This window comes from Canis lupus, chromosome 19 (assembly GCF_003254725.2).
Source record: "Canis lupus dingo isolate Sandy chromosome 19, ASM325472v2, whole genome shotgun sequence".
Classification (NCBI taxonomy): Eukaryota; Metazoa; Chordata; class Mammalia; order Carnivora; family Canidae; genus Canis; species Canis lupus.
The window spans coordinates 38,600,402-38,625,516 of NC_064261.1; the positions used below are offsets into that span (position 1 = coordinate 38,600,402).

The window sequence follows — 25,115 nt, forward strand, 5'->3', positions numbered from 1 at the left end:
ACCCACTCTCGCAGACTGTGTAAGAACTCTGAAGTGGCCAAGATACATGGAGATGTATTCATATCCACAGATGTTACATAACCTCATACATGTTTCCTTCTACTCTGAGCTACATGCTTGCCCTTTGCAAGCTGGATATATATCAATTAAGTTATCCCTTTAACTCACAGTTCTTTCTGTGGGGTTGACCTGGTCTATAACTAGGAAGAAAGTAAGGAGAATTTTGTCAGTCCTCTTTCATCTGAAATCTATAAATATACATATTTGTACCATATTCTGATATGCTTCATCTATCACTTCTCTTGTGCCAAAAGAGCTTACCTTTTATTCAGTGCCATGTGAAGGAACCACACATATGTGTAGAAACTGAAGGATATCAGGATGACTTCTGGGCACTATTTCCAGCTCTCCTGTCTCGCAGACTTAAACTGTACCTTTTCTCTATGCAGTTGACCTTTGAACAACACAGAGTTAGGGGCACTGACCCCAATATCGAAATCCACATATAACCTTTGGTTACCTAAAAACTTAACTACCAATAGCCTGCTGTTAACTAAAAAAGCCTTACCAATAACATAAATAGTTGATTAACATATATTTCATACCTTACATCTATTATACACTGTATTCTTACAATAATACTAACATTTTACAACTTCTTCAGTAATTCTAGGCTCCACAGTTTGTGATTTTTTTTTCAAATTGTCACAAACCACAAAAAAAATTTCCAGGGACGCCTGGGTGGCTCAGCAGTTTGGCGCCTGCCTTCGGCCGGGGGGCCTGATCCTGGAGTTTCGGGATCAAGTCCCGCATCGGGCTCCCTGCATGGAGCCTGCTTCTCCCTCTGCCTGTGTGTCTCTGCCTCTCTCTCTTTCTGTGTCTCTCATGAATGGATAAACAAAATCTTAAAAAGAAAAAAATAAAATCCTAAAAAGAAAAAAAAATTTCCAATATATATACTGAAAAAAGATCCACATGTAAGCCGACCTGTGCCATTCAAACTCCTGTTGTTCAAGGGTCAACTGTATTTGCCCCTAAATAGTCCTTGAAAAAAATAAAATTAAATAAATAAATAAATAAATAAATAGTCCTTGAAACCCATTACAGAGTCCTACAGAGGTTTCTAAGAAGGTCATTTTTCCTAAGAGGATTCACCCCCCTATAATTCTCCTTTCTTCCCATGACCAAGTTTCAAACTTAGATTTTAAATAGTGAGGCAAAACAGGAGTCAAGAGATTCATTGTTTAACCTGCTCATATTTTTCTCTCCCATTGGGAAATTCATCTTTTAAAAACCTGATAAAAGGGGTGGCTCAGTCCATTAACTGTCTGCCTCCAGCTCAGGTCATAATCCCAGGGTGCTGGGATCAAGTCCCTCATCATGCTCCATGCTCAGCAGAGTGTGCTTTTTCCTCTCATCCCCGCTCATGCTCTCTCTCAGTATCTGTGTAACTATCTCTGTCTCTCTCAAATAAGTAAGTAAAATCTTGGAGTGCCTGGGTGACTCAGTGGTTGAGCATCTGCCTTTGGCTCAGGTCATGACCCTGGGATTCTGTGATGAGTCCTGCATCGAGTTCCTCGCAGGGAGAACTGCTTCTCCCTTTGCCTATGTCTCTGCCTCTCTCCCTCTCTGTCTCTCATGAATAAATAAGTAAAATCTTCATAAAAAATAAGTAAAATCATAAAAAAAACTGATAAAGACATTCAGTAAAGTATTTTGAAATAATCATTAAATAATGCTTTAAAATAAAACGTGGGATGTCTGGGTGGCTCAGCAGTTGAGCATCTATCTGCCTTTGGCTCAGGGCGTGATCCCAGAGTCCTGGAATAGAGTCCCGCATCAGGCTCTCTGCATGGAGCCTGCTTCTCCTCCCTCTGCCTGTGTTTCTGCCTCTCTCTCTGTCTCTCATGAATAAATAAATAAAATTTAAAATAAAATAAGATAAAATAAAATAAAACCTTTTCTTTTCTTTTGCAGGATAAACTCAAAGCTGGCAATGCCCTCACATTTTTGGGCCTTGAGAGAAAACAATTCGAATGAATGAATTTACTACAAAGGCAAACATTCAAAAAGATATTTTATTTTTGGTTTTAAATATGTATCACTCATGCATTACCAAAATCTTATTTTGAACTATTTTACCCAGAAATAGACTATCCACAAATGTTCTAAGTTACTCATAACAAAAATGACTCACAGAATATGTCTTCATTCTGAAAAACATAGTATTTCATGTGCAAATCAAAAGTGACTTTCCCATCACTTTTTAAATTAATGACAGAAATAAAAAGCAAAATGTCCTTAATGACGTATATGTAGAAAGACCAAAGCTCATCCTGAAGGGCTGTTAAGTTCTCCACTTTGAGAAAGGATAAGTGAATAGGGCCCAAATAACCTGTTTTCATTCACTTTTAACACCCTCCATTTGTACACAACTGGGCCAGGAATGCTTTACAATCCAAAAAAATAAATGATACACATATTCTGTAACGTCTAGAGAGCTTATAATCCAATTAAAGAGGCAAGACACATGTTCAGGAATAATTACTAAGCAAACAATAGCAGTTATAGAAATTTCAGTAGGAAAAAACTCAACTGGACTGAATCGTGGGCAGATCTTCACAGAACTTAGGCTGAGTCTCTAAGGATGAACAAGCCTAGTTAGAGGATGGGAAATAGACAAAGAAGCAAAACTACACAAACAGGCATTTCAGACTGAACAAGAACTTTTCTCCAGAATAATTTTTTTTTTTTTTTTTTTTTTTACCAGAAGCTCTTTTAATTTAAAATCCTGAGCAAAATGTGTAAAGCTAGTTATGGAGATTGAGCAAGGTGATACCAGGGTAGCTTTGTTCTACTTACTTCATTTATAGTCAGTTGTTGCATCTGAGCTGCTGAAAATGAGTTGGTCCTGGGAGGGGTAGTAAACATCTGTGGTTCATGTACTTCTGGCTGAATTCTAAAACCAAATAATAATTTTCTAAATTACCCTCTTGCTTTGGATTTGTTCATAGTTCTTTTCTGTCCTATTAGTCCAGAAAACCAAGAGTCGAGTACTGGCATGTAATATGAGGTGATCTAACTTTTGCTAAACTACACCCATCCTATTATTTTCACTTTATTTAGTTCAGTACTCCCTCTCTTTCCTGCTCCTCCTGTAGCTTTCTAGGACTTTACCCACTCACCGTTCTGCTTACTATTTCAATCTGCCTAAAAAGAAAAACAAATTCGAGCAAAATGGCAAAATGAAGCATATGTTATTATTTTTTCCCTCCCCCTTCTTTGGAGAAAATGTCTGTTCTTTTTTTCACATATTCTATATTTGAACACTTTAAATGTAATGCTTAATCACTATTTTGTTATGAAAAGTAACTGGATCACCTTATTTGATATCATAGACAGATAAAGACAAATCCATAGAAATAGACAAGTTTATTCATAGTCACAGTGTATGTGTAATATGCCAGGGCTGTAGGAGTAGGGATATGAAAGTAAACAAGAAGGACAAAATTCCTTCTCTGATTACACTTACAATCTGGATTAGAATTAGAAACACAAGTAAACAAAGGAGAGAGGACAGAAAAAAGGAGGAATGGGGACAGGGAAGGAGGAAGGAAGGAAAGAAAAGAGTGGAAGGGAGAGAAAGAGGGAAAATTTTTTTCTTATGCTGATAAGCACTATAAAGAAATTAAAACAGGGAGATGTATAGAGTGACTAGAGGAAGAATTTAATAAAACATTAAATTGTGGGCAGCCCCAGTGGCTCAGAAGTTTAGCACTGTCTTCAGCCCAGGGCATGATCCGTCCCACATCGGGCTCCCTGCACGGAGCCTGCTTCTCCCTCTGCCTGTGTCTCTGCTGCTGCTCTCGCTCTCTCTCTCTCTCGAATAAATAAATAAAATCTTAAAGAAAAAAAACCCCATTAAATTGTAGAGCCAGATGCAGCCTCTTCAGAGAGGAATTTAAACTAAGACTTAGAGGGACGATGGTGGAAGAGCAGGGGACTCTCATTTCATCTGGTCCCTTGAATTCAACTAGATACCTATCAAATCATTCTGAACATCTATGAATTCAACTAAAGATCTAAGAAAAGATTTGCTGCAATTCTACAAATAGAAAAGTGACCACTTTTTGTGAGGTAGGAGGTGCAGAGAAGTGTATCTGAGGGGATATACCAGAAGATAAACTGAGGGAGAAGGGAGCCTCAGGAAGCCAGCTACCAGAGAGTAATATAGCAGTGGAGTGCAAAAGGAGAACTTTTAGAAGCCTGCCCCTGTGAGGGGCATCCCTGCCTGAAAGGTACTCAGGGGGCCAAGTGGGACAGAAGCCTAGGTGGGACAGTGTGGTCTCAGGATCCCCAAGGTCACAGAATGGGGGTGCCTGAGTGCTGCCGAGTTCCCAAGCATTGGAACGGGGAAGCTAGCTGCAATCAGCGAATCCAGGAGTGGGCTCTCAGCTGTCTTGCCATAAACCTCAAACTGTGGCACAATCGGGGAACTGCTCTCCAAGCAGGGGCCCAGGAAGACGGAAAACCATGGTGACCCTCCTCCCTCCCCAGGGAAGGTTGGCACAGGTGCACACTTCATGAGTCTGTAGAATTTGGCACACACAAACGCGATTAACTGCTTTTCTCTGAGGGTGCACTGAAGAGGGGGGCCATGATTATTCAGCTCCAGAGTTGGAGACTGGGGCACAGCCATTTTTACTGGGGTTTTTCCCATCCTCTAAAGTGGCACAGAAAGCCTTCAGGGAACAAAAGCCACACAGAGCAACCCAAAGCAGCTTCCATGGAGCCCAGCCCCCTGGCAAGGGGCAGTGAAACTGTACCTGGCAGGCACCTGAGAATCAGTGGGACAGGACCCTCCACAGAAAACCATTCTTAATGGGGAAAAACTGAGAGCTTTTCCCCTAAGGTCAAGAACATGACAGGGATGCCCACTCTCACCACTGTTATTCAACATAGTACTAGAAGTCCTAGCCTCAGCAATCAGACAACAAAAAGAATAAAAGACACCCAAATCGGCAAAGAAGTCAAACTCTCACTCTTCACAGATGACATGATACTCTATGTGGAAAACCCAAAAGACTCCACCCCAAAACTGCTAGAACTCATACAGTAATTCAGCAACGTAGCAGTATATAATTCATGCACAGAATCCAGTTGCATTTCTATACACCAACAATGAGACAGAAGAAAGAGAAATTAAGGAGTTGATTCCATCTACAATTGCGCCAAAAAATGTAAGATACCTAGGAATAAACCTAAGCAAAGAGGTGAAGGATCTGTACTCTAAAAACCACAGAACACTTATGAAAGAAATTGAGGAAAATACAAATAAATGGAAAAACACATATCTTTGACAAAGCAGGAAAGACTATCCACTGGAAAAAGGACAATCTCCTCAAGAAATGGTGCTGGGAAAATTGGACACCCACATGCAGAAAAATGAAACTGAAAGAAAGAAACTGCTTTCTTATACCATACACAAAAATAGATTCAAAATGGATGAAAGACCCAAATGTGAGACAGGAATCCACTGAAATCCTAGAATAGAACACAGGCAATAATCTCTCTGACCTCAGCCCCAGCAACTTCTTATTAGATTAGACACATCCTCAAAGGCCAGGGAAACAAAAGCAGAAATGAACTATTGGAACTTCATCAAGATAAAAAGCTTCTGCACAGCAAAGGAAATGGTCAACAAAACTAAAAGACAACCTACAGAATGGGAGAAGATACTTGCAAATGTCATATCAGGTGAAGGGCTAGTATTCAAAATCTATAAAGAACTTATCAAACTCCATACCCAAAAAACAAATGATTCGGGCAAGAAATAGGCAAAAGACACGAACAGACATTTCTCCAAAGAAGACATACAAATGGCCAACAGACACATGAAAAAATGCTCAATATCACTTAGCATCAGGGAAATACAAGTCAAAACCACAATGAGATACCACGTCTTATCAGTCAGAATGGCTAAAATTAACAAGTCAGGAAACAATAAATGTTGGTGAGGATGCAGAGAAAGGGGAACCTTAACACCGTTGGTGGGAATGTGAACTGGTACAGCCACTTGTAAAACGGTACGGAGGTTCCTCAAGAAGTCAAAAATAGAGCTACCCTACAACCCAGCGATTGCACTACTAGGTATTTACCCCAAAGATACAAATGTAATGATACTGGGACACCTGGGTGGCTCAATGGTTGAACCCGGGATCAGGGATCGAGTCCCACATTGGGCTCCTTGCATGGAGATTGCTTCTCTCTCTGCCTGTGTCTCTGCCTCTCTCTCTGTTTCTTTTTGTGTCTCTCATGAATAAATAAATAAAACCTTTTTAAAAAAAATGTAATGTTCTGAAGGGCACCTGAATCCCAATGTTTATAGCAGCAATATCCACAACAGCAAACTATAGAAAGAGCCGAGATGTCCATTGACAGATGAATAGACAAAGAAGATGTGTTGTATATATACAGTGGAATATTATTTAGCCATTAGAAGAGATGATATCTTACCATTTACATCAACATGGATGGAATGGAGGGAATTCTGCTGAACGAAATAAGTCAGTCAGAGAAAGACAATTATCACATGGTTTCACTCATGTGTAGAACATAAGAAACGGCACAGAGAATCATAGAAAAAAGGAAGGAAAACTGAATGGGAAGTCATCAGAGAGGAAGACAAATCATAGGAAACAAACTGAGAGTTGCTGGAGGAGAGCCGAGTGGGGGATGGGAATTGGGAGATGTGCATTAAAGAGGGCATGTGATATGATAAGCACTGGGTGTTATATGTGACTGATGAATTATTGAATTCTATATCTGAAACTAATGATGTACTTATATGTTGGATAACTGAATTTAAATAAAAATAAAAAATAAATAAACTAAGACTTAAATGGTAGAGTGTAATAGCCATAGAGAAGAGCCTTCTAGGCAAAGTGCAAAATCTACAAGGCAGGAAAGAACTTAACGGCAGTTTCTGAGCAAGGGGCAGAGAGGTAGGAGATGAAGCGGAGTGCTCGCTTTGGCAAGCACATATACTAAAATAGGAGATGAAGCTGAAAAGATGGACAGATAACTAGGCCTTAGGCAAGAGTCTAGTTTTTATATTAAGTTTCATAGAAAGCCATTGGAGTTTTTGAAATTAGGTCTGTGATATGCTCTGACTTATGTGTTAAAAAAAAGAAAAAAACATTAGCACCTCTATAGAGATTTAAGGGAGTCAAGAAGGGTAGTAGGGAGATAAAGCAAGAAATGGTGACTTGGGCAAGAGCAGAATGGCGATGGTGAGATGTAGCTATAGATAGAACCAACAGCACTTGATAAATGTGAGGAAGAGGGAAGAAGGGAAGGAAAGAAATCAAGGTTGATTCTCAGATATCTATCATATGTGTTTGTTCCATTAATCTCCTCGGTTTAATTAAATTATACATAATTTCCAATATATGCCATTACAAATAATGTTACAATTAGATTCATTTACTACATCGTACATAGGGATAACTTCAACATCAATTGGACAAAAGATTTAACAATCAGGAAAGGAAATTATGTCAATTCACCCCCGCCAAAAAAGAAAATATACAATCTGATATAGGGACACCTGGGTGGCTCAGTTGGTTAAGCAGCCGACTCTTGGCTTTGGCTTGGGTCATGATCTCAGGGTCCTAAGATGTAGCCCTGAGTCAGGCACTGCACTGGGCGTGGAGCCTGCTTGAGATTTTCTCTCTCCCTCTGCCCCTCCCCCTGTTTGGACTCTCTCTCCAGTAAATAAATCTTTTTTTTTTTTTTTTTTTTTAGTAAATAAATCTTTTGAAAAATAAATAAATGAATGGGGTGCATGGGTGGCTCAGTAGGTTGTGTCCAACTCTTGCTCTTGGCTCAGGTCATGATCTCAGGGTCTGAGCTCAGCATGGAGTCTTCCCTCTTCCTCTGCTCCTCCCTCTCTCTTTTCCTCTCTCTCAAATAAAAAAAAAATATATATATATATATACATATATATTTATAGGCAGAGTACCTGAATAAACATTTTTTTAATGACATACAAGTGGCCAACAGACACATGATCAACATCACTAATCACTAGAGGAATACAAATGAAAAACACAATGAGATATCACTTCACACCAGTCAGAATGGTTGAAATAAAAAAGACAAGAAATAACAAGTGTTGGTGAGGGTATAGAGAAAAGGGAACCCTTATGCACTGTTGGTGGGATATAAATTCATGCACCACTCTGAAAAACAGTATGGAAGTTCTTCAAAGTACTAAAAATAAAAAATAAAAATACCATATGATCCAGTAATTCCACTTCTGCATATTTACCTGAAGAAAATGGAAACACTAAGTCAAAAAGATAGATACCTCTGTATTCACTGCAGCATTATTTACAAAGACCAAGATATGAAAGTAACCCAAATGTCCACTGATAAATAAATGGATAATGATATCACGTGTATGTGTGTGTATAACATATAAACATATATATGTTTCATATATATTTAATTATACTTAACATATATAATACTCCATTGTGTGTATATGCATAATATATATAATGGCATATACCATATGCACTATACACAGACATGTGCTTATACCATGGACTAGAATATTACTCAGCCATTAAAAAGAATGAAATCCTGCCATTCATGACAAAATAGATAGACATAAAAGGTGTTATGCTAAGTGAAATAAGTCAGAGAAAAACAAATATCACATGGTTTCACTCATATGTAGAATCTAAAAACAAAACAAAACAAAACAACAGAAACAGACTCATAAATACAGAGAACAAACTGGTGATTGCCAGAGGGGAGGGGAGTGGGCAATAGGAAAAGCAAGGGAAGGGGATTAAGAGGTACAAACTTCCAGTTATAAAATAAGTCATGAGAATGAAAAGTACAGCATAGGGAATATAGCAATAATATTGTAATAACTCTGTATGGTGACAGATTGTAACTACACTTATCACAGTGAGCATTCTGCATAGAATTGTCAAATCACCATGCTGCACACCTGAAACTAGAATAATATTGCATGCCAACTATACTTTAATTAAAAAAAAAGAAAAGGGTCACAGGAGTAAAAGGTACAGCATAGGGAATATAGTCAATGGTATTGTAATAGTGCTACATGGTAACAGATGGGGGGCTACACTTGTGGAGAGCAGAGAAAATTGTATAGACTTATTGAGTCACTGTGTTGTACACCTGAAACTTGTGTGCCAACTATATTTCAATTAAAAAATAAATTTAAAAATATTTAAAGAAAAGGAAATTATGGAGGCACTAGAAAACAAGATAAATGAATTCCTCTTTAATCTAAGTATAAAGAAGGGCTTTCCAAATAGGACTCTTCCGTGCAATAATTTTAGGGACATTCACCTGAGATGTACTTGATGGTATTAAACTCATTTATATTTCAGAGTCCTAGGTTGTTGTTGTTGTTGTTTTTTCACCTGAGCATCTGAATAGATTGCCATTTACCATCATGGGAAGACTATGGTAGAAACAGGTGTGGGAGGGAAGAGAATAGTTTTGTCAGACTTGTTATATTTCAGATGCTTCTGAGACACGTAAGTAGGAATATCCAGTAAGCAGTTGGGTCTACTAGTCTGGAGAATTCAAGAGAAAGGCTAGAGAGAGGTTGACAGTGTATAAAAGGTATTTAAAGAAATGAGACTGTATTAAATCACTGGGAGAAAAAGTAACAGCACAAAATCAAAAGAATCCAGGACTAATTCTTAGCATTACCCACATTAGGAGGTCAGATGGAGGAGCCAGCACTGGAAATTGAATAATGCCCAGTGAGGTAGGAGGAAAACCAGGAAATACGGAAGTCAAGGGAAGACAAAGTTTCAAGAAGTGCTAAGAACTTTAGGCATAAAAAGAAAAAAAAAAAAATCAAAGCTACAATGCTATGCTACTTTGTAGAAAACACCCCAAATGTAACTCAATCCCTTTATCCATAAATTTAATTCAACTTCTCCTACGAGTCCTAACTCTGATTAATGGCATCACCCAGTCACCTAAATCCTCTCCTTCACACATATTAAATCTGCCATTAAGGGGAACCTGAGAGCCTCAGTCAGTTAAGCGTCTGCCTTCCGCTCAGGTCATGATCGCAAGGTCCTGGGATTGACTCCCTGCATCGGGCTCCCTGCTCAGCGGGGAGTCTGTTTCACCCTCTCTCTCTCTGCCCTCACTTCCCCCACCACCACTTGTGCATGCTCTCTCTCTTAAATAAATACTTTAAAAAAATTAAATCTGCTATTAAATCCAATAGATTCTACCATTTTTATATCTTCCACTTCTTATCTCTTCTTTCTTCCCTATATCTTCCAACTAAATTCAGGTCCTCATCTCTCACCAGGACTAATGAAATAATGTTTTATATATATCCCTGCCTCTGGACTTAGTATGGTACAATCCATCTTCCACATTGCTGCCAGGGGAAAATTTCCAAATTACACTTCAGATCATATTATCTTCTCTCTCAGAATTCCTATATGCCAGCAGATCAAGTTTTAAAAAAAAAATTTTTTTAAGATTTTATTTATTTATTCATGAGAGACACAGACAGAGAGAGAGAGAGAGAGAGAGAGAGAGGCAGAGACACAGGCAGAGGGAGAAGCAGGCTCCCTGTAGGGAGCCTGATGTGGGACTCAATCCCAGGACTCGATCCCAGGACTCCAGGATCATGCCCTCGGCTGAAGGCAGACGCTAAACCGCTGAGCCACCCAGGGATCCCCAAGTTTTAAAAAAAATTTTTTTTTAAAGATCCTCTGATCTTTGGCAGAAATTAAAAAAATAAAAAGAAATTTTAAAAATTCTCAGGATCTACAGTGGTGGTTCCTACACTTTCGGATTTCATTAATCTATATCTCCCCCTTTTAAAAATTGTACTTCTATCTCTAAGAGAGTTAGCACACCACTCATTTTGAATTCCGGCTACTATCTTCACATTAGACTGGAACTGCCTTGACAGCAGCACCTATGCCTTCCCCACATATTTACTCAATTGTACGTGTTCAACAAGATTTACCGAGGGCTTATTAAGTGCCAAGAATCATCATAGGTGCTGAGATAATGTAAAAATAAGCATGGTTCTTGCCTTCAATTGTGCTCATAATCTAGTGAGGGAGATAGGTATCAGATGAGCAACAAATAGATATAACATTGCCACCACCACCAGAACTAGGTAGAGAGGTACTTAGAGGGTAGAAAGCTCATAAGAAGAAACTTGGCCTAATAAGAATTGGGAAGATATTTTTCAGAAGAAATGTTCCTTGAGCTGTGATCTGAAGGAAGAAGTAAGAGGTGAAGAAGAGAGAGGGAAGAGTATTCAAGACAGAAGGAACAGTATAAATGAAGGCCTTATACCAGCAGAGAATATAGGAAGAAATAAGACCAATGAGGCTGGAGGTAAGAAAGCAAGACATTTTTGGTAAGTGTGGTAAATGGCAAGACCATGTAAGGACATAGGTCAGTTAGAGAATTTTATCTGTCAAAAAAGCAATGAAGTCTTTAAGGAGGGGATGACATGACTGGAGTTGAATTCTGAAAAGGCCCTTCTGCCCCTGAAACAACACTGCTCACATCTAGAATCTCAAAAATCTCTCAGGAAAATAATTTTTTCAGCCTTTTCTCTTGTTATCTAGTATACATACGTTCTCAAAATACATCTCTGGGGAAAAAAAAAAATCCCACCCTCATCAGATTCCAAAGGACATCCGTTCACAGCTATCCAAGCATTTCTCTTACTTGTACAGTGTCCTTCCCCATCTTTTTGATCTCCCCTAAAGAGAAATCAGATCTGACAACCCAATTTTTATTACCCAACCAGAACACATAAGCCTATATTCCAGGTAATTATTTAAGATTAACTTAATGAAAATAAATACCCACTTTGTATTTGCTTAACTTAGGAGAAGATTCTGAGGTTCTTTTCCAATCAAAATTGAAGGAAAGTGAAGTTTCCATTTCTAAGTATAAAATATTGCTCACTTTTATTAGGTACCTAAAATTTTTTAAGATTTTTTTTTTGAAAAGTCAATACATGAATATGTTAGAAGAGTTCAAAAAGGTCAAATTCGACCTATCCCAGAAGGAATCATTTTTACCTGTTCTGTTGGGCATTCTCACAAATACTGTCAATGATTATACAAGTACTTACATGTGCAGATTCCTTTGTTCATTTTACCCAGACAATGGGATCTTGCCTTTTTTTTTTTTTCCTACTTAAGATCTTGGGGGTCATTCCACATAAAAGCTTCCCCCTTTTTTTAAAAAATTTTTTTGGTATTTCAGTTCTTTGCAAGTGTTTCTTTATTTCTTTTTTAAAGATTTTATTTATTTATTCATGATAGACTTAGAGAGAGAGAGAGGCAGAGACACAGGCAGAGGGAGAAGCAGGCTCCATACCGGGAGCCTGACGTGGGACTCGATCCTGGGTCTCCAGAATCGCGCCCTGGGCCAAAGGCAGGCGCTAAACCGCTGAGCCACCCAGGGATCCCCAAGCTTCCTTCTTTTTATAACAATGTATCTTAAGTTGATAACTTCAGTTTGGATGCATTCTAAAGTTCTACAACTTTAAACCCAGCCCCTAAATCTTACATCTTTGATGTCAGAATTTACATCTTTTTATCTTTTATATCCATTAACAAATTATTATTGTTACAGTCAACATTGCTTTTGTCTTTTAACCTTCACACAAGCTTTATATGATTAACACAACACCTTTGCAACATTAGATTATGCTTATTGTTACTACCTATTTATGTCTACCAATGAGATTTATATTTTCCGATGTTTTCCTGTTACTAATTAGTGCTCCTTTATTTCACCTTAAAGAAGTCCCTTTAACATTCCTTGTAAGGCCAGTCTGGTGGTAATGAACTCCTTTAGCTTTTCTTTATCTGGAAAACTCTATCTCTCTTTCAATTCTGAAGGACAACTTTGCCAGGTATTCTTGGTTGGCAGTTTTCTTTCTTTCTTCTTTCAAGAAGATGCCTTCTTTTTTTTTTTTCCTTCTTCTTTTTAATACCTAACAGTGTTATGTTGCATAGAGTCACTGAATCATCTAAGTCTCAATTCAATGACAGTCATACTTTTACTCTTTTGCAGTGATAAACTACCACTAAGAACACCTCATGGCAAAAAAATGTTGAATATCCTTTCATATGCTTATTTGCTATCTGTATTATATCTTCCTTGTGAGGTGTGGGTACAGATCTTCTACCCAGTTTAAAATTGGGATCCTCTCAACAAGGTGGGTTTTCCTCTCAACAAGGTGGGTTTAGAGAGAATGTACCTCAACATAATAAGAACCATAAAAGAAAAACCCACAGCTAACATACTCAATGGCGAAAAACTGAAAGCACTTCCTCTAAGGTCAGGAACAAGACAAGGACATTTACTCTCACCACTTCTATTCTACATAGTAGTGGAAGTCCTAGCCACAGTTCAAACAACAAAAAGAAGTAAAAGGCATGCAAATTGATAAGGAAGAAGTAAAACTGTCACTATTTGCTGATACTATATATAGAAAATCCTAAAGACCCCATCAAGTGGCGCCTGGGTGGCTCAGTCAGTTAAGTGTTCAATTCCTGATTTAGGCTTAGGTCATAGTATCAAAGTTGTGAGATTGAGACCTTTGTCTGGCTTCACTTCACACTCAGCAGAGTCTGTTTCCTTCATCTCCCTCTGCCCCTTCCATCAATTGCACTCTCTCCCAAATAAATAAAAATAAAGAAATCTTAAAAAAAAGGGGGGGAGGGTGGAACACCTGGGTGGCTCAGTGGTTGAGCATCTACCTTTGGCTCAGGTGGTGATCCTGGGATCAAGTCCCACACTGGGCTCCCCACGGGGGACTGCTTCTCCCTCTGACTCTCTCTGTGTCTCTCATGAATAAATAAATAAAATCTTAAAAAAAAAAAAAAAAGACTCCGGCAAAAAACTATTAGAGCAGATAAATGAATTCAGTAAAGTTGCAGGATAAAAATTAACATATGGAAATCTGTTGCATTCTATATATTAATAATGAAGTAGCATTAAGAGAAATTAAGACAATTCCATTTATAATTGCACCAAATAGAACAAAATACCTAGGAATAAACTTAACTAAGAAATGAAAGACCTATATTCTGAAAACAATGAAACATGACACACACAAATAGAAAGATATTCCATGCTGATGGACTGACTGGAAGATTCAACTTTGTTAAAATGTCCCTACTACCCAAAGAAACCTACAGATTTAATACAATCTGTATCAAAATGTAATGGTACTCTAGCTGATCCTAAAGGTTAACTTGCTTCAAGTTGACCCACTCCTTACTTGGAGAACTAAGACCATTGATTTTACAACACAACTAGTTAACTTTCTTTGAGATTTGCAGACCACTGGCCTTGAGGAGTAAAGGACCAGGCCTTTCCTGTGCACAGAAGGCAGAAGTTCTACTTGAAACCAGCTCAGCTTTCTGATTAGCCTAAAACTTTTTTAGCAAAATGTTTTTCTTTTTTCAGGTCACACAAATGATTTTACTGACCTCTTTTTGTGTATCTGTAAATATGGCCCTCCTTTGCAAAATGAACAGAGTACTCCTACACATCATGAACCAAGAACCAGACCCCACTGCATAACCCCCACACACTGAGATAACTTTGTGGTTGGCATCATCAAGTCTTCACGTAATCAAGAAACGTTGCAGGCCACTGCATTCCCTTAACGGATTAAGTGCTCTGTATCCCTTTAAAGACCCTCTGGACCAGACAGAAACCTCAGCACTAGCTTTTGCTAATAACAAGAGTTCACTTTCTCAGGTTACTGGCATTCTGAATAAAACTCAAATTCCTTTCCAATCAAAATTTGTCTCTTGAGTAATGGCCTTTCAAGCAATGGGCAGCCAAACTTGGATACAGTAACAAAAATACCAGCTGCATTTTTCACAGAACTAGAATAAAGGATGCTACAATTTGTATAAAACCACAAAACAGGGGATCCCTGGGTGGCTCAGCGGTTTAGCGCCTGCCTTTGGCCCAGAGCACGATCTTGGGAGTCCTGGGATAGAGTCCCGCATCAGGTTCCCTGCATGAAGCCTGCTTCTCCCTCTTGCCTGTGGCTCTGCCTCTCTCTCTCTCTCTCACTGTCTCTCATGAATAAGTAAGAAATTCTACAGAAAAAAAAAAAAAACCACAAAACAGAAACTCCTGGGTGGCTCAGGGGTTTAGTGTCTGCCTTAAGCCCAGGGCATGATTCTGGAGTCCCCAGTTTGAGTCCCACAATGGGCTCCCTGCATGGAGCCTGCTTCTCTCTCTGCCTATGTCTCTACCTCTCTCTCTCTCTCTCTCTTCCTCTTTGTGCCTCTCATGAATAAATAAATAAAATCTTAAAAATAAAACACCTTGAATAATCAGAGCAATCTTGAGAAAGAATAAAGCTGGAGGTATCACAATCCCAGATTTCAAGATATATTATAAAGCTGTAATAATCAGAACAGTATAAAAAAATAGACACATGGATCAATGGAACAGAATAGAGAGCCCAGAAACAAACCCATGTTTACACAGTCATTAACATATAATAAAGGAGGCAAGATTATACAATAAGGAAAACACAATCTCTTCAATAAATGGTGCTGGGGAAAAATGGACAGCTGCATGCCAAAGAGTGAAACCACACCACTGGCTTACATCACATACAAATGTAAACTCGAAATGGATTAAAGGTCTGAAACCATAAAACTCCTAGAAGAAAACATAGGCAGTAATCTCTTGGACATTGACCTTACCAACATCTTTCTAGATATGTCTTCTCAGGCAAAAGAAACAAAACCAAAAATAAACTACTGGGCCTATATGAAAATAAAAAGTTTTTGCATGTTAAAGGAAACCATCAACAAAACAACAAAATGGCAACCTATTGAATGAAAGAAGATACTTGAAAATGGCATATCCCATAAGGGGTTAATATTCAAAATATATAAAGAATTTATACAATTCAACATCAAAAATAATAATCATTGTAATCATCCAATTAAACATGTACAGAGGACATAGACATTTTTCCAAAGAAGAAATACAGATGACCAACAGATACACACATGAAAAGATGTTCAACATCACTCATCATCAAAGAAGTGCAAATCAAAACCACAATGAGACATCACCTCATACCTGTCAGAATGGCTAAAATAAAAAACACAAGGAATAATGAGTGTTGATAAGGATGTGGAGAAAAAGGAACCCTTATGCAGTATTGGTGGGAATATAAACTGCTGCAGCCACTGTGGAAAATGGTATGGTGGTTCTTCAAAAAGTTAAAAATTAAAATACCACATTATCTAGTAACTCCACTACTGGGTATTTACCCAAAGAAAACGAAAATGCTAATTCAAAAAGATATATGCACTCTTATGTTAACTACAGCATTATTTACAATAGCCAGGATACAGAAGCAGCCCAAGTGTCCACTGATTGATAGATGAACGGATAAAGATGTCTCACACACAAACACACACACACACACACACACACACACACACACACAATGGAATATTACTCAGCCATAAAAAAGAGTGAGATCTTGCCATTTGCAAAACATAGATGTAGAATATATAAAGGGCATTATGCTAAGTGAAGTAGACTGAGAAAGACAAACACTGTATTTCATTTATATGTGGAATAAAAAAATAAAAACAAAACAGGCTCTTAAATACATAGAACAAACTGGTGGTTGCCAGAGGAGAAGTTGGATAAGAAATATATATAAAGGAAATTAAGAGATTCAAACTTTCTGGGGTGCATGGCGTCTCAGGTGGTTAAGTGTCCACCTTTGGCTAGGGTCATGATCCTGCAATCTAGACCCATGTTGGGCTATCTGCTCAGCAGGGAGCCTGCTTCTCCCTCTCCCCACTGCTTATGTACTCTCTCTCACTCTCTCAAAATCTTTTTTAAAACAGAGATACAAACTTTGTTATAAGTCACTGAGATGAAAAGTACAGTATAGGGAATATAGTAATATTACAATAATGTATGGTAACATGATAACTACACTTATTATGGTAAGCATAGAGTAATGTATAGAATTATTGAATCTGTATGTTCTACACCTGAAACTAATATAAGATTGTATGTTCATTTTGCTTCAACTTTTAAAAATTGGGCTTTCTGTTGAATTTTAAGAGTTACTTTATATTTTGGATACAAGTCCTTTATCAGATATGTTTTGCAAAGATTTCCTTCTTGTATTTTACTCTTCACCATGTCGTTCAGAGAGCAAAAGGTCTTTGATTTTAATGAAATCCATCTTCATCTTTTCTTTCAAGGATCATGCTTTTGGTGTTGTATGTAAAAACAATTGCAAACAAAAGGTCACCTAGATTTTCTCCTGTGCCACTTTCTAGAAGCTTTATAGTTTTGCATTTTACATTTAGGGATATGATCCATTTATAGCTAATTTCTGTAAATGGTGTGAGGTCTGTGTCAAGATTTTTTTTTTGCATATAGATACCCAGTTGTTCTAGCATCATTTGTTGGAAAGACTATCCTTTCTCAATTAAATTGCCTTTGCTCCTTTGCCAAAGATCAGTTTACTATTTTTCTAGGTCTATTTCTGGGCTCTCTGTTCCATTGATCTACTTTTTTTTTTTTTTTTTTGGCCAATATATGCTGTCTTTATTACTATAGCTTTGAGGTCAGATAGTGTCAGTCCAACTTTGGATTGTGCTATTTGGGGGTCTTTTGCCTTTCTATCTAAACTTTACAATCTGTTGATATTTACAAAATAACTGGCTAAAACTTTGGGATTGCACTGAATCTATAGATCAAGTTGGGAAAAACTGATTTCAAATGATAATGTCTTCCAATCCATAAAACCAGAATATTCTTCCATTTGTATTTCTTTAAAAAAATAGATTTTATTTATTTATTCACAAGAGACACGCACAGAGAGAGAGGCAGAGACACAGGCAGTGGAAGAAGCAGGCTCCACGCAGGAAGCTCGTTCCTGGGACCCCAGGATCATGCTCTGAGCTGAAGGCAGGCGCTAAACGGCCGAGCCACCCAGGGATCCCCTGTATGTTAATTCCCTTAAAGTTTGTCGTTTCCTACACATAGATCCTGTATGTATTTTAGATTCTTTCCTAAGTATTACTTTTTGTAAATGATGTTGTGCTTTAAATTTCAGATTTCAATTGTATATTGCTAGTATACAGGAAAGCAAAGGATTCCTGTGTATTAACCTTGTATCTTAAGTTCTTAACCATAATCATCTGCTCCACATGCCCAGCATGGAACCCAACGTGGGGCTCAAACACAATCCCAAGATCAAACCTGGGCCTGTATCAAGAGCCGGCCACTTAACCTGGTTACCCAGGTATCCCTCAACATTACTTTTTATTATTTCGAGAAATCGCACAAAAACAATGTCATCCCTCAACAAACTCAGGGTTTTCTTTTTTCTCCCCAACCTGTTTATTTTTTTATTCCCTTACTGTATTACCTTGGATTTCCACGTATGATTTGAAAACTATTGTGAGAGGGGATACCCTCGCCTTAGCAGGAAAGTTTCTAGTTTCTTAACATTAAGTATGTCGCTAACTGGAGGGTTTTCACAAATTTTCTCAAGTTGAGTAAGTTCTCTTCTATTCCTAGCTCATTTAAAGTTTTTATCATAAATGAGTGTTGGGAGGACGCCTGGGCGGCTCAGGAGTTGACCCTCTGCCTCCGGGTCAGGCTCAGGGCCGGGATCCAGTCCACATCAGGCTCCCCATTGGGGGCCTGCCTCTCCCTGTGTATCTTTCATGAATAAATAACTAAAGTCTCTTACAAAAAATAATAATAATAATAATGAATAAGTGTTGGGGTAAGCACCTTATAAATTGCTTTAAATCTATCCTGAGTCCTCTAAGCAGGAGCAGGGACAGATGGGAAGCAAGGTACGTAGGAATTAAAGTTACGCGGACAACTATCCCAATGCCTACTGCACCCAAATCAATAGCTGTGTATCGGATTTGCAACGGGGGAGGGAAGGCAAAGACAAGACGCTGCAGTACGCTGGGCACTGGAACCCAAAAGCAAGGCCAAACGCCCGGAGCGCTAGTCAGGAACTCACTTAAAAGCATTATCAATTGGGCAGCCAGGGTGGCCCAGCGGTTTAGCGCCGCCCTGGGCTCAGGGCGTGATCCTGGAGACCCGGGATCGAGTCCCACGTCGGGCTCCCTGCGAGGAGCCTGCTTCTCCATCTGCCTCTCTCTGGGTCTCTGCGAATGAATAGATAAGAGCATTATCAATTGCCTTTTAGAAATGTGTCTGCCCGTATTCTTTGGCAAAGTTAAAATTTTATATTCTAAGATTTTATTTATTCATGAGAGGCAGAGAGGGGGCGGGCAGAGGGAGAAGCAGGCTCCATGCACCGGGAGCCCGACGCGGGACTCGATCCCGGGCCTCCAGGGTCACGTCCTGGGCCGAAGGCAGATGCTCAACCGCTGAGCCGCCCGGGCTGCCCCGGTTACAATCTTAAAAGGCAGATTGTCTTCACACGGGTCGGGCGCTGGCGGAGCCCCGCGGTCCTCGCTCCCGGGCCGGGCGTTCGCTCACCGGTGAGCGCGGCGCTGCAGGCCTAGACGCTGAACACGCGGGCTCCGTCCCCCTGTGCCGTTTCTCCTTAACCTCGTGTCGAGTTCACGGCGCGGTTTGAAGACACACTGCGCATTCAGCCCTCGAAACCCAGTTTTAAAATCCAGCTGCTGCCCTTGATCACCTTTGGCCAGAAACCTCCACAAAAAGCCCCAGAGCCTGAGCGAGAGGCTGCGGGCTTCGAACAAAACGAGGGCGAGGGCGGGGGCGGGGCGGGGGGGGGGCCTCAAATCCAACGCGAACGCGGGGCGCCTCCTGTCCTGCCTCTTCCAGGTGAATCCTTCCCGGAGCCGCCGTCGGGCACAGGCTCCCCGTCGCCGACCGCTCCCCAAGGCCTCCGAGCGCGCGGGCTCAGGCCGCAGGAAAATGGAAGGCGCGAGGGGAGGGCTCCGCTGCCCTCCGCGCGCCGCCGGCCTCCCGCCGCGACCTCCCGCCGCGACCTCCCGCCGGCCCCCGCGCGGCTCGCCTCCCCCCGCGTCGCCCCGCCAGTCCTGCACCCGGCATGCACCGCGCCGACCTCTTCCTTCCCGGCCGACCCCCACCTTCGGGCGCCTCCGAATGACAGGCGGCGCGGGGCATTGTGGTCCCGAGCGTGAGAGCGAGGCCGGGGACAGGAAAAAGAAAGCAAAAGACGAGGGCGAGGCGGTAGGGCGGCCCCCCGCGCACGCGCACGGGCCGCGCCGGGGGCGGAAAGGGGCGGCGCGTGGTCTACGGCGAGCGGAGTGGGGCGGGGTCGCGCGGCCTTGGCGGGGAGTCCGCGAGCCGGGAGGGGAGGGGGGCGGGCGAGGGAGCGGGCGGAGGAGGAAGTGTCATGGCGTCGGGCCGTGGAGCTTCTTCTCGCTGGTTCTTTACTCGGGAACAGCTGGAGAACACGCCGAGCCGCCGCTGCGGAGTGGAGGCGGACAAGGAGCTCTCGTACCGCCAGCAGGCGGCCAACCTCATCCAGGACATGGGACAGCGTCTCAATGTGTATCCTTTCCTGTTCCCGGGCCTCCGCCGCTCACGCCCTGTTCCCCCTCGCTGTTCGCCGGCTGCCGGGCCTGCCGCCCCGCGAACATGGCGCCACCGCCTCGGCCCGGCTCTGCAGGGCCTCGGGCTCGCCGTGGGGGAAAGGCGGGCTCGGGCTGGGGCTGGGGCTGGGGCTCGGGCTCGGGAGGCCGCGGGCGGCCGGGGAAGGAGGCGAGGAGAGCAGCCCGGGAACGCGGGCCGGGAGGCGGCGTTGTGTAATCTGTTTGGGGCCGCGCGTGGCGGCGGCGGCGGCGGCGGGGGAGGGGAGGGGAGCGGCGCGGCGGCCCGAGCGGAGTCTTGGGGATCCGCGCAGGGAAGGGGTGGCCGCCCGAGGTCGGAGAAGGAGGGGTGGAGAGGCAGGAGGGCCAGCCGGGCCGCGAGGCTCGAGCGTCCTCCGCGGCCGCGCCTCGCCTCGCCTGGCCGCGCCTCGCCGGTGTGATGGCGGGTCTCGTACCTTGGGAGCTCCCTGGAGGTCTTTATGTTCTCGGCGTGGTTCTGTGCGCGCGCGCGTTTCAACTGTCTGATGTGGAGTTTACTCAGTCACAGCCATTGAGAAGTCCTTCCTGGGCTTGCTTAATAGCAATATTGGAGTGAAAGGCTCAGCGCTGAGTGTTGCTGTTGGCGTCGAGCCTACCGCCCCCACCACCATCCCCACCCCCACCCCCACCCCCGCGGGCTTTTGTTTTTTGTGTATGTAGTGTTGGGCTTGGTTCGGAGCGAAGGGTAAGCGTTGGAAAAACACCGTAGATCGGGAATTTTCCATCAGAATCGTTTTTGGAAATGGGATCTTGGTTTTTTTTTTCTCGGATGTTTCCTCAATGTTACGTTCCAGCTCTCAGCTTACAATAAACACTGCGATTGTTTATATGCACAGGTTCTATATGCACCATTCTTTCACCAAATTCAATAGAAATGTAAGTACCCTTTTATTGTTTGTGTTTACCATAGCCAAGTGTTGAGGTAAACGGATACGCACAGAAAAGTTGGTCGTGGATTTTACTGTTGGATTTAGTGCTCCAAATTAATAGTGAAGGTAAACCGCGTGATAAGCATTTTGCTTGAAATGCAAAATATTTCTGGTTTGTTTTTTTAATGATGACAAGCTGCGGGGCACTGTGTTAGGCTTTGCCAGGTTTTTGAGCTAATAAAAGATAATAAACGTTTATTTACTCAAAGAGCTGTTAATCGGTATTCGTTTAAATTTTGTACTTTTGAGTAAGTTCAAACAGTAACGGACATTGTATTTTGGCCTAGTTATTCTGTTGTACATGTTAAATGCGTTGGACTCCTCTGTTTCAAATACTGTGAATTGGGCTTAATTGTAACATTGTTTTTAAATGACCCTTTGAAAGTTAAATGTCTAGCAGAAATACCTCGTTTGCTAACAGTTTCTCAAGGTGTCAGCGTTCCTATTTATTACAGCATTAGTTGTCTGCTTCTATTTTTTGGTGACTTAGACATAAAATATTACTTCAAACATACAGTTTAAGAGGTGTGTATGTGTGTAATCAGTTTTGAAGTAAAACTTATCCTCCAAGAATAAGAACGTAACTTGTAAATCTGGAAGAATTGAGTTAATACCATTTAGTTGAATTTTTTATTTTACGTTGTGAAAGGTAGGAGTTTGGTGTCAGTTCTTCTCAGAGTAACATACATACCTTGTTGCATCCGTTAACAGAAAATTGCCCATATAGAAACATTTAACTCTGTTGTAATTGTCGCTATATTTTTTGCTCTTTTTTTATCACAGCTGTTTTTAGAATGCTATTCTGAAAGGTGTGTGTAGAAAAAAAAAAAGGACCATGGAAGGAAGACTTTATGCTATTTGTAGATGGTCATTAGGACCTTTTTGCTAAGAAAACAGTCTTTGAAAAGGTCCTTAAAATATTTTTTTCTAATTGGAAGGACCAGCTTCCGTAGCTTAGATTGATTCCTATTTTAATCTCTTCTGATCATAAGATGTTTTGGTTTCCTGCAGCCTCCTTTTCTTCTCTTTCTCATTTAAAGCTACAGGATTCTTGTTCCGTTTCCATTTTCCTAGTTATTTCTTGCGCACTTAGAAGGTCAGTGATAGTGTTATGGAAGAGAGAGGAAGCCCCTTTGACAATATTTAGATTGAGAGAAATATATTTTTATATAAATTGGCTCCAAAGGCAGTTGTAAACTAACCAATACTAATATAAATGTGACTTTCCTTAAGTAGCCTTGGATAATGCTGGTAGAAATCACAAGTCAAAATAGTTCTGGAGAATCTTGATGTGGCTACAGATGTCCCATCTGCTCAAACAGGCTTACTTTTCTACCTCCAGTAAATGATCTCATCACAAGACTATACTTCTCTTTTTGAACCCTCCCTCTTTCATAATTTGTCTCTATGGCCTAGGTGGTGTGCTTTAAAACAGATCTTGCTTATAGCCAAAATTCACAGCTTTAACTTTAAATTGACTAGTGAAGTCCAGGTCACTTGCATTCTTTCACTATTAAATGCCATCATTCAATAAAAAAACCAAAGTATTTTTATAACCCCATTTAATGTCTTAAAATGTACGAAGGTAAACTTCAGCATTTTACATTAAAGTGTTACTAACAGGATAATTGAAATCTGATGTTAATTTCTATTTGAAAAAGTAACATTGCACCCTTCATATTCTAACTGTTGTCTTTTTTACCTTTGCTATTTTATCAAAAGTGGTTTTAATATTTGTATTGGTGCACTTGCATCAATTGCACAGCCTCACTCTTTTATCTTTTTTTTTTCCCTATTCTTTTAGGGTGAAGGGGGTGGTCTCAAATTGAATGTGAGTCACTTTTAAATTCATACTTCCCCACATCATTGGGAAAATTTTTCTTGTAGGGTTATAATGGAATGTCATAGTAAACTACAAAGAGCATGTATTTTACCACAAAGTAAACTGAACACCATTCAGCAAATTAAACCCTAACAAGCTTAAATTTTAAGATGCTAGTAACAAACTATATCTAGCTTTATAATAAATGCCATGCGTAATTATATTAAAATGTTTAATGTTTATGTGGATTCATTGTATTTTCCCACATTGATTAGAAGTAAAATATCCCCTAAAATTTAAGTGCTACTGTTTAAGAATAAAATCAGTGTCAAGATGTGTTGGTAACCCAGAAACAGTCTTTTATCGTTGAGTTTTACTGTGATTATCTCTTGGAGGGTTGGATCACTATCAGCAGTAAATGACTTTTATATAAACCGAGATAAGTCTACCCTTTGCTCACTGGATGCAGTGAGGTTTATGTAATTGGGGTTAGTAATTAAAGAATGGCCTTGCAGCATCAAACTCAAGATAAATCTAGTAAAGAATAAAAGCCCTGGTGCCAACAGTGCCTCCCCAAGTTATATACTGTGGGAAGACGTCCTCTTTAGTGTCAGTCTTAGAATAAATATTGACCCAGTTTCTCTTAGAAACTCTGTTCATTAATTTGGTTAGTCAAGTTCATGATGCATTTTTTTCTTATATTAATTCCAATTCTAATGAATTCTCTTAAGATCAGGTTGTAAAGAGCATACTGTTTTCTGGTTTTGGTGGTCAGGGTCTATTCTCATAGCACTTCTCAAAATCACATGGTCATTTTAATCTTCTCTTAAGTTTCCTTAGTCCCATTGCCTCTTTTTGAGCGGCAGCTGTATAAGAATATTCCAGATTTAAATGTATTGTAGTTCTTATTTAATGTATTGTATTTATGCTAAGGTTCCAAGAGTACACAGTTAAGGACAATATTTAGGACTGATGATTTTAAGGAATGACTGTAATTTTAAGAATGCATCATCTAAGTCATATTTACATTTTGTTTTATACATCTAAGTTACATTATGAGTCAGCTACTGTACATAACCAAACTTGTATTTTTGCTTGGACTAAAATTTGATTACCACTTTTTGCTTACAGTCTCTGTACTCTTTCTCATTTGACTTGACTATTGGCTAGTAGATTTCTTTTGAAAATTCACATTCCTTTCTTCCCCTAGAAAGACTTAAATGAGGAAAGCTGTTCTTGTATCTATCTACAGAAATGCCCATAGTCTCTGTTCTTTTTTTTTTTTTTTTTTTTTAAGATTTTATTTATATATTCATGAAAGACCCAGAGAGAGAGGCAGAGACACAGGCAGAGGGAGAAGCAGGCTCCATGAGGGAGCCCGATGTGGGACTCGATCCCGGGTCTCCAGGATCAGGCCCTGGGCCAAAGGCAGGCACCAAACTGCTGAGCCACCCAGGGATCCCCAGTTCTTTGATAATATAGCATCTACCAATATAATTTTTAAGAATAGTCTTTGCAAAAGAAATTTATTCAAGACTTTTTTAAAAGTAGATTTTATCCAGTTTACACTAATTGTGCTTATTTATGCTAAAATTGTCATACATGATTGCTTCTTGTGAAAAACATTGGTTAGCTAAAGGATTTTGTTTATATTTTTATTGTGTAAGCCCT

General features: G+C 40.3%; 3 protein-coding genes across 13 annotated transcripts in view; 2 read left to right on the forward strand and 1 right to left on the reverse strand.

The window, feature by feature from the left end:
• ACMSD (aminocarboxymuconate semialdehyde decarboxylase) overlaps positions 1-2,302 on the forward strand; it is a 66,286-nt gene extending 63,984 nt beyond the window's left edge. For all 3 annotated transcript variants that reach the window (XM_035702369.2, XM_049097332.1, XM_049097333.1), the window contains one exon: positions 1,978-2,302. In XM_035702369.2, the coding sequence (XP_035558262.1) occupies positions 1,978-2,040 (63 nt within the window). In that variant the 3' untranslated portion in view covers positions 2,041-2,302. The remainder of the gene's footprint in view (positions 1-1,977) is intronic.
• On the reverse strand, positions 2,061-20,460 carry LOC112649755 (uncharacterized). Its single transcript, XM_049097339.1, has 4 exons — positions 20,390-20,460; positions 19,609-20,355; positions 2,863-2,959; positions 2,061-2,641 (listed from the first exon to the last, which is right to left on the reverse strand). Exons 1-4 carry the CDS (start codon positions 20,458-20,460, stop codon positions 2,402-2,404), a joined length of 1,155 nt encoding a protein of 384 aa, XP_048953296.1. The 3' UTR covers positions 2,061-2,401.
• CCNT2 (cyclin T2) overlaps positions 20,409-25,115 on the forward strand; it is a 44,413-nt gene continuing 39,706 nt past the window's right edge. For 2 of the 9 annotated variants that reach the window (XM_025430193.3, XM_025430209.3), the window contains exons 1-2: positions 20,411-20,616; positions 21,488-21,569. In XM_025430193.3, the coding sequence (XP_025285978.1) occupies positions 20,459-20,616; positions 21,488-21,569 (240 nt within the window). In that variant the 5' untranslated portion in view covers positions 20,411-20,458. Of the gene's footprint in view, positions 20,617-21,482; positions 21,570-23,426; positions 23,454-25,115 lie in introns of those variants that run through there. The other 7 variants (XM_025430217.3, XM_025430224.3, XM_025430183.3 and 4 more) reach the window with 6 other exon arrangements.